This window comes from Hipposideros armiger, unplaced genomic scaffold (assembly GCF_001890085.2).
Source record: "Hipposideros armiger isolate ML-2016 unplaced genomic scaffold, ASM189008v1 scaffold_7, whole genome shotgun sequence".
NCBI lineage: Eukaryota > Metazoa > Chordata > Mammalia > Chiroptera > Hipposideridae > Hipposideros > Hipposideros armiger.
Genome location: NW_017731357.1, coordinates 2,420,368 through 2,429,667, shown reverse-complemented (window position 1 = coordinate 2,429,667; position 9,300 = coordinate 2,420,368). Strand labels below are relative to the sequence as shown.

At 36.0% G+C, this 9,300-nt stretch overlaps 2 protein-coding genes across 2 annotated transcripts in view; both read right to left on the bottom strand.

Moving 5' to 3' along the window:
* EFHC2 (EF-hand domain containing 2) overlaps window positions 1–6,636 on the bottom strand; it is a 373,002-nt gene extending 366,366 nt beyond the window's left edge. The window contains exon 1 of the mRNA XM_019649716.1: window positions 3,801–6,636. The gene's annotated coding sequence lies outside the window, so the exon portion shown is untranslated. The remainder of the gene's footprint in view (window positions 1–3,800) is intronic.
* An 83-nt stretch (window positions 6,637–6,719) lies between these two features.
* The window catches only part of FUNDC1 (FUN14 domain containing 1), a 23,211-nt gene continuing 20,630 nt past the window's right edge, over window positions 6,720–9,300 (bottom strand). The window contains exon 5 of the mRNA XM_019649732.1: window positions 6,720–8,116. Coding sequence (XP_019505277.1) covers window positions 8,039–8,116 — 78 coding nt within the window. The 3' untranslated portion in view covers window positions 6,720–8,038. The remainder of the gene's footprint in view (window positions 8,117–9,300) is intronic.

Below are 9,300 nucleotides of genomic sequence, written 5' to 3'. Positions count from 1 at the left end.
ATATCTATTCAGGTCCTCTGCCCATTTTTTAATTGAACTGCTTGGTTTTTTTGTTGTTGAGTTGTATGAGTTCCTTATATATTTTGGATATTAGCCCCTTAACAGAGGCGTTGTTTACAAAAATCTTCTCCCATTTGGTTGGTTGCCTCTTTATTTTGTCAATGGTTTCTTTTGCTGTGCAGAAGCTTTTTAGTTTGATATTGGCCCATTCATTTATTTTAGTTTTTATTTCCCTTGCCTTTGAAGTCAAATTCATAAAATGCTCTTTGAGCCCAAGGTCCATAAGTTTAGCACCTATGTTTTCTTCTATGAAGTTTATTGTTTCAGGTTTTATGTGTAGTTCTTTGATCCATTTTGAGTTAATTTTGGTACACAGTGACAGAGAGCAGTCTAGTGTCATTCTTTTGCACATGGCTTTCCAATTTTCCCAGCACCATTTATTGAAGAGGCTGTCTTTTCTCCATTGAATGTTTTTGGCTTGTCAAAAGTTATCTGTCCAATGTATGTGGGTTTATTTTTGGGTTCTCAATTCTATTCCATTGGTCTGTGTGTCTGTTTTTCTACCAATACCATGCTGCTTTGTCGCTTTGTAGCATAAACCAAAGTCAGGGAGTGTGATACCTCCAGCATTGTTTTTTCTCTTAGGAGTGCTTTGGCTATTTGGGGTCTTTTGTGATTCCATACAAATCTGATGAATTTTTGTTTTATTTCCTGAAAAAATGCCACTGGGCTTTTGATGGGGTTTGCATTAAATCTGTATTTTGCTTTGGGTAATATGGCCATTTTTAACTATGTTGATTCTTCCAATCCATGAACGTGGAATATCTTTCCATTTCTTTCTCTCTTCTTCAAATTCTTTTAACACTGTCTTGTAGTTTTCAGTGTACAGGTACTTCACATCCTTTGTTAGGTTTATTCTGAGGTATTTTATTCTTTTTGTTGCAATTGAAAAAGGAATTGTTTCTTTTTTTCATTTCTTTTTCTGAAATTTCATTGTTAGTATATAAGAAAGCCTTTTCAATAAATGGTGCTGGGAAAATAGGAAAGCCACATGCAAAAGAATGACACTAGACTTCTATCTGTCACCATATACCAAAATTAACTCAAAGTGGATCAAAGACCTAAACATAAGACCTGAAACAATAAACTGCATAGAAGAGGGCAGAGGTATTAAACGTATGGACCTTGAGTTCAGAGAGGATTTTATGAATTTGACCTCAAACACAAGGGAAGTAAAAGCAAAAATAAATGAATGGTACTATATCAAACTATATAAAAAGCTTCTGCACAGCAAAAGAAACCATCAACAAAACAAAGAGGCAAACAACCAAGTGGGACAAGGTATTTGCAAACAATGCCTCCGATAAGGTGCTAATATCCAAAATATATGAAGAACTCATGCAACTCAACAACAAAACAATCCAATTAAAAAATGGGCAGAAGGCCTGAACAGACACTTCTCCCAAGAAGACATACAAATAGCCAACAGATATATGAAAAAATGTTCAACTTCACTAGCTATTAAGGAAATGTAAATCAATACCACACATGAGATACCACTCACACCTGTTAGAATGGCTATTATCAACAAGACAAGTAATAACAAGTATTGGAGAGGCTGTGGGGAAAAAGGAACCCTCCTACACTGCTGGTGGGAATGTAAACTGGTACAGCCACTATGGAAAACAGTACAGAGGTTCCTCAAAAATTTTTAAATATAATTACCATACAACCCCATAAATCGCTCTTCTGCATATCTACCAAAAATATCTGAAAATATTTATCCATAAAGATATATATATCCCCATTTTCATTGGAGCATTATTCAGTGAAGACATGGAAACAACCAAAATGTCCTCCAATGGATGATTGGGTAAACAAGATGTGGTATATATACACAATGGAGTATTACTCAGCCACAAGAAAAGATGAAATACTTCCATTTGTGACAACATGGATGGATCTTGAGATTATTATGCTAAGTGAATTAAGTCAGACAGGAAGAGTCGAGAACCATATGACTTCACTCATATGTAGGAAGTAAAACTGAAAGCAACAAACGAATAAGACACTCACAGACACAGACAACAGTTTGGTGGTCACCAAAGGGTAAGGGGGAGGAGGGTGGTAGAAAAGCATAAAGGGGGTCAAATATATGGTGATGGAAGGAGAACTGACTCTGGGTGGTGAACACACAATGTGATATATAGATGATGTATTATATGAAGTCTGACAATTAAGTTTACAAACTTGTTGCAATGATGTTGCTAACCTTTTTTGATATCAGAGGTATTATTCATTATGAATTTCTACCAACTGGACAAACAGTTAACCAAGTTTCCTCTTTGGAAGCGCTGAAAGCCTGCATGAAAAAGTTAGATGACCTGAACTTTTCACCAACAATTCATGGCTCTTGCATCATGACAATGCACCAGCTCACACGGCACTGTCTGTGAGGGAGTTTTTAGCCAGTAAACAAATAACTGTATTGGAACACCCTCCCTACTCACCTGATCTGGCCCCCAATGACTTCTTTCTTTACCCGAAGATAAAGGAAATATTGAAAGGAAGACATTTTGATGACATTCAGGACATCAAGGGTAATATGACGACAGCTCTGATGGCCATTACAGAAAAAGAGTTCCAAAATTGCTTTGAAGGGTGGACTAGGTGCATAGCTTCCTAAGGGGAGTACTTTGAAGGTGACCGTAGTGATATTCAGCAATGAAGTATGTAGCACTTTTTCTAGGATGAGTTCGTGAACTTAATTGTCAGACCTCATAGACTATATTATTTATACACACTTGAAACCTATATAATTTTACTAACCAATGTCACCCAAAAAAATTTAATTAAAAAATAGTAGCTCAACCAAAAATATAAGTAATCCAAGAAAGAACACACGAGATATAAGAAACAGTAAGTGCTGAGTCTATCCCAAATTGGGGCTGGTGGCAGGAAGATTAGAAGGAAAATTAAGAGGCTTTATTACATATTGAGGCTTGGCTAATTCTCAACTGAATAGTGATGTTTTCTAAACATTTCCTTTTCTGTAGCTCTAATCCCACTGCTTGAGGTGCATAGTGATGTTGATATAAAATCACTGTGAATTCTGTTCACTTCTATTGAAGTGTGATTACTGATATGTTTGGATTTATTTTCACCATCTTATTTTATGTTTCCTATTTATTCTGCTTTCTCTTTGCTTCTTTCTTCTTCCTCTCCTGCATTTAGATTAGATTGCTTATTTGTATGTTTGAAATGTATCAATCTGTTCATAACCAATAGTAATTCATTTAGGGATTGCTCTTAAAATTTTAACATGCATGCTCAACTTAAATGTGAGATTAATCAATGTTTTGGAACAATACTCGTATTTTACATTACAAATCCAAATATTTCAGTTCCACATTTGTTTTATTGCCCTTCCACCCCCAAGAGGATATAACTATTGTTTTATACATGCGGCGCTGGCTTAGATTTACTGCAGTGGAGACTGTTGGTGTCCCACCGAGATCCATCTCTTTAGGCCAGCTGCCCAACTACAGTATCAGCTGCTATGGCTGACAGTTGCACCATTCTCCTGGGAATTGCTCTCAACAGGACAGGTGCTTCCTGGTTGGGAGGTTACTCACCCAACCCCTAAGGGCAGACTGCAGCCAATGCTTGAAATGGGGATACAAAAAGCCAGCTCCCTTGCCACGAGAGAGGACAACTCAGTGGTGCCAGCATTAGTTTTCTATTGCTGCTATAACAAACTATCACAAATACACTGGCTTAAGACAACACAAATTTATTACCTTATAGGTGTGGAGGTAAGAAGTCCAACATGGGTGTCACCGGGCTAAGATCAAGTTGTCAGCAGGGCTGTGTTCCTCTCTGGAGGCAACAGGACAGAGTCCGTGTTCTTGCTGTTTCTAGCTTCAAGAGGCCATCAGCAATCCTTGGCTCATGGCCTCCTTCCTCCATCTTCAAAGCCACAACATAGCATCTGTCTGAACGTTCTTCCATAGTCAAATCTCCCTCTTTGACATTCTCTTCTGCCTCACTCTTTTTCTTTTAAGGACTCTTGTGATTACATTGGGCCCACTAGGATACTCCAGAATAATCTCTTTGAGGTTGGTTGAGTAGCAACTTTAATTGCATTTGCAACCTTTATTCTCCTTTGCCATATAGCCTAATGTATTCACAGGTTCAGGGGATTAGGATGTGAAGATCTTTGAGGAGCCATTATTCTACCAGCCACAGTGCCTTTCATGCTCCAGAGCTAGTCGCAGGATCAGGCTAAAGCTAGATTCCAACTGAACCCACATAAAGGTACCTGTAGGAAGTTGTGTCCTTATTCAATAGTAAACAATATTTGTCATAGTAATGTATAAAACTTTATAAGAATTTAATAAATTGTTACTGCAAGGATGCAAAAAGGAAGGTGCTATAGAGCTAAATCCTTATCTACCATAATAGGAAGTCCAAGTCAAGCCATTTATCACAATAGAAAGTCTAAGAAATACGGTTGTAGAAAATACCAAGAGAAACAACCAATACAGGTGACACTCTGCTGGGGAAAAAGCCACTAAGTCGGAGAGAAGTAGAGCAGAGAAGAGCTCCTTTTTTTAGAAGCTGTATTTGTCACCAAATACCATTTAATTTCTTGCACTATGTGCATTATTTTGACAAAAACTTAAAAAATAAATTCAGTGAATGAAGCAGAAAAGTTAAAAACAAAAAGGCCCCTAAAATAGCAATAATCTATTGAATCCCTATTCCTGATTCTTAAAAAAATAACTTTTGCTAACGACAAATTAATATGTACTCACTATAAAGACTTCAGACAACATAAAAGTGTTGAAAATACCAGGTGAAAATCCTTATATACCAAGCTCTCAGAGATAGCCTCTATGAATATCTGTGTGCATACTTATACTCACCCGTAGTTTTTCAAAATAGTGGGATCACACTGTTTGTAACCTGATTTTTATCACTATCATGTGGATCTTATTAGATCGATGTATATAGTTCTACATTCCTCTTAATAATTGCACAGAATTCTATCACTTGAATGTAATATTAAAAGTAATAGTAATTTAATAAAAATCAGAAGGCCAGAGGATAGCAGGGAAAATGTATGCTTATTTTCTTCATCTTTAATTACAGGGAGTTAGCAGATATTATCTAAAGTTGGTAAATAAAGACAGAAAAATATGTTATTTAAAGTAATAAAGGCATCTACTAAAAAAACTACAAATACATTAGCAATAAAAAAGGGAGGGCATGGTGGATGTGCACAAAATTCCTTACCTTTCACAGTGGGCATTCAATATACACTCTCCAAACTTGAACAATAAAAGTAATATAACTATTAAAATATAGTATATAAAAAGAACTATTATTAATGGCTGTTTCATAAAAGGAGATAAGGATAGGCACTTATTTTCTTTCATCAAAAATGTACCTACTATTATAAAACCATATTCCTAAAATGTAACTGAAAATAACTACTTATAAAATAGTAACTCAACTATGACTCAATTTTTATACAAAATACACATGGCATGTGCTCATACACAGGTGGAAAGACTCCAAAGGTTATCTACCAAAATATGGACAACAATTATCTCTAAATAAAACATATTAGAAACATTCTGTATATTCTTTATGGTCATATATTTTTCTATAATGAACATATTTCATTCATATTGCTTATTAAAAATCATCTTTTCTTGTGAGGGGGGTTGGAGAGGGATATAAGAACAAAAATTAAAAATCAGTCAAAATGTTCTTATATAGCTTCCGAAGCCTGTACCACAAAATGCCTATATTCCATATACTCAAGTTTTAATAAATCTTGCAAACAGCCTTCATGCCCTCAAATATAAAAATCCCCATTTTAAACAAAGGCAGGCTATAGGCTTTTCATTCCAACCAAGCCCCACCAAGTCCTTTCTGATGGAGCCTGATTCACTAGACTGCTATAGGTTTCCTATAGGTTGACACCAACTTTAGCACAATTATATATTTTTCACATGCTCCTTCACTCATCCGTATTAACTGAATACCTACCGTGAGCAAAGCATTACATAGTGTGAGCCACAGGTTAGTGATTAACACATACAACTGCTTTAAGTAGCATATTAGCTAGTGGGGAAATGGTGCACACATGAGGCAGAACAAGTGGCACTAAGAGAGAGGAGGCAGTATGGAGAGCACTGGTAATATTTTGCATTTTATACAAGTATTTTCAAACAAATCAACACATACTTAGAAATGTATAGGTAAAAATGAAGTGCTCTCTTTTTCAGTTTTCATTCATGTTTGGACTCTGAAAGCAGTTATCCCTATGACTCATTTGCTACCAAATCATATCCAGGTTCTCCTATTTTATTATAACTTTTCATATGGAAATATTTTAGTCTCTATTTGATGGCAGACGCTTTTGTGCACCCCTCCCCCCACTTCCCCAGTGTATCATACACAGAACAGACACTATAAATATTTCCAAAATGAATAAATTGAGCCAGCTACTAGAGCTCCCCACAGTAGCCCACCCCACTGTACCAGATGAAAGCATCACACAGATAGGGAGCAGAGAAGCGCAGCCAAAGTTCTACCTAATGTAGAATATTTCTCCCTTTTAATTCCACAGCAATGAATAGCTTGGTAAGGCAGAAATAGAGAAAAGCTCAAAGCAGAAAAAAACAAATATTTATAAGCAAAATCACTTCATATTAAGAAAGTCTGAGTTTTATTTAGCATTGTGTCTGAGGCACTAATGAAAGTCAAGAAAAGAAAAGAAAGATCAATCCCACATTCAATTTTAAGGGGTCTTACAATAATGAAAGCACACAAACTGTAACCAATCTTGAAAGTATCAAATGCCTTATTTTACAATACACAAAATATACTATGAGCACTTCCTATCAAAAGGAGATAGTCTGAATATCAGCAAAGTCTTTCCAATCTGAAGACTCCAACACTTGTTCTGATATTTTTTCCAATTCCAACCTAGAACTCTACAGACAAAACAAGCAATACAGAAAGCTTTTCTGGGCAAAGAAGCCACAAAGGGAGTGTGATGTCAGCCCTGAGAATCAAGTCAAATAGCCTAGTGTTCAGCCAACAAAATGCTACCAAAAATTTGAAAGCCTTAGCACTTACTGTCAGACAAGATCAAGGAGATAATTCTGTTTAAGCTACAATTTAATGATTATATAGAAAAATCTCTGTTCTTTAGACAGTAAATTCATACTATACTACTGAGTATTTTCAGGTGATTTTTACCTCTTTGTGAAGAAGAGGCCAAAATTATAATTACGACTTTTAGAAATGGGAAAGGAGATTCACTCAAAGTTAATAAAATGAATCAGTGACCCAACTATATGTACCCTCAAAATAGTTCTGCTTAGGCTGCCAGGATAAATATATCAATAAAAACATTAGAAGCTTACATACAAGAAGATATACTTTTACAACTACAGACATCAAAAAGAAAAAACAAAAAGAGCTTTAAACATGTAACATTTCCTTAGAAGAGCCTTTCTTGAAACTGTTTACTATGGTCATTATATGAGCAAAGTAAGAGCTGCAGGGAACAACAACCTAAAAATTGGTATTAAATCTGCTTTCACGTCATTAATAATCTACTATTTCTAAATCCTTCCACAAAAGGGCATTACAGCTCTTCATTTTATTGCAAACGTATCTTTCAAAACAAGTCAGCCCTAATTTTGAAGCTATAATACAGATTTGTAATTATCAGCACTATACTACAAAGCACAATAAAGAACATCTGATTTAAACAAATGAAAGCCATGTTTTGCTCAGGAATACTATTGTACACGTACCATATAGGTTGTTTTATAGCAGATACTAGTTTGCCAAACTGCAGATGGCAAAACGCTAAGTTGTGAGTTTGATATTGTCCAGCTAGTTGTTTCTCGTCACCCCGGAGAGTCTGGCGACGTGTAATGTTGACAGCCCACCTTGTCGCCACCACTTCTCTTCTCCTAGGTGACTCCACTGTGGTAGAATATTCATATCCTTAAGATGCAAGGCCTAGCAAAAAGCCTCCCACAAATCCACTGGATAGCACAATGTTCTGTTTGACAAATTCTGTTCCCTGAAACATAAAGTTTAAACAAAAATACTCTTAATTATGCTACAAAAAGGGTGAACCTCAAAAACATTAGGCAAGTGAGATAAGACAGACAAAAAAAGGACAAGTGTTGTATGATTCCACTTACATGAACAGTCAAATCCATTGAGACAGAAAGTAGAACAGAGGTTACCAAGGGTTGAGGAGAGGGGTTAATTGTGGGAGTTACTGCTTAATGGTGAGAGTTTCTGTTTGGGAAAAAGTTCTGGAAATGGATAGTGGTAATGGTTGCACAAAAGTATGGATATACTTAAAGCCAGTGAATTGTGCATTTAAAAATAGTTAAGCCAGGCGGGATGGCTCAGCTAAAAAACAAAAAAAATAAAAAACAAAAAAAATAAAAAAAAATAAAAAAAAATAGTTAAGCCGGCCGAGTGGCTCAGCTGGTTAAGAGCTCGCTCAAGAATGCAAGCTCTGAGCAACAGAGTCGCCGGTTCAATTCACGGCCCGAGCTGAGCTGCTGCTGAGCTGCCAACAGGTGACAGGATGGCTCAGCTAAAAAAAAAAGTTAAAATGTTAAGTTTTGTTAAGTATATTTTACCACAATAAGAAAAACAAAGCAAAACTTTTAAAAATACTCTTAATTATTGAATCTGGAGCTAACAACATTTTCAGATGTTTTCCTCAATTCAATAAATATTTAGCAAAAATGCTTGTGTACCTACTACAGCATGTGCCGACCACCACACATGATGCTAAGGCTGTCTATTACAAACTGAAGGAGCCTAGAGCCCCCAGCCAGGCCCAGTAAGCTTCTCAGCTACTGAGATAATAGGTATATTTAACAGATACTGAGGGCCTACTCTATGCCCAGCACTGTTCTAGGCCTCCAAGCCACAGCCAAGCAATAATCTCATAGGTAAAAAGAAACCTACTTCTAGAACAGGCATAAATGATCCATTCAGCAAGTTATTAACACAGAGTATTTAATAAATTCCCACAGCATGCACAATATTGACAATCTACTTAGCCAGTAAGAAAAAAAATGTACAGAATAAAAAATATACCACATTGATAAAATGTTTAATCCAAATAAAATCATGAAGTAATTAGACAAAGCCAAACTGTGGGATATTCTGTCTAGATGCTTCAAAAATGTCAGTGTTGTGAAAGACAGAAAACACACACATACACACACACACACACAC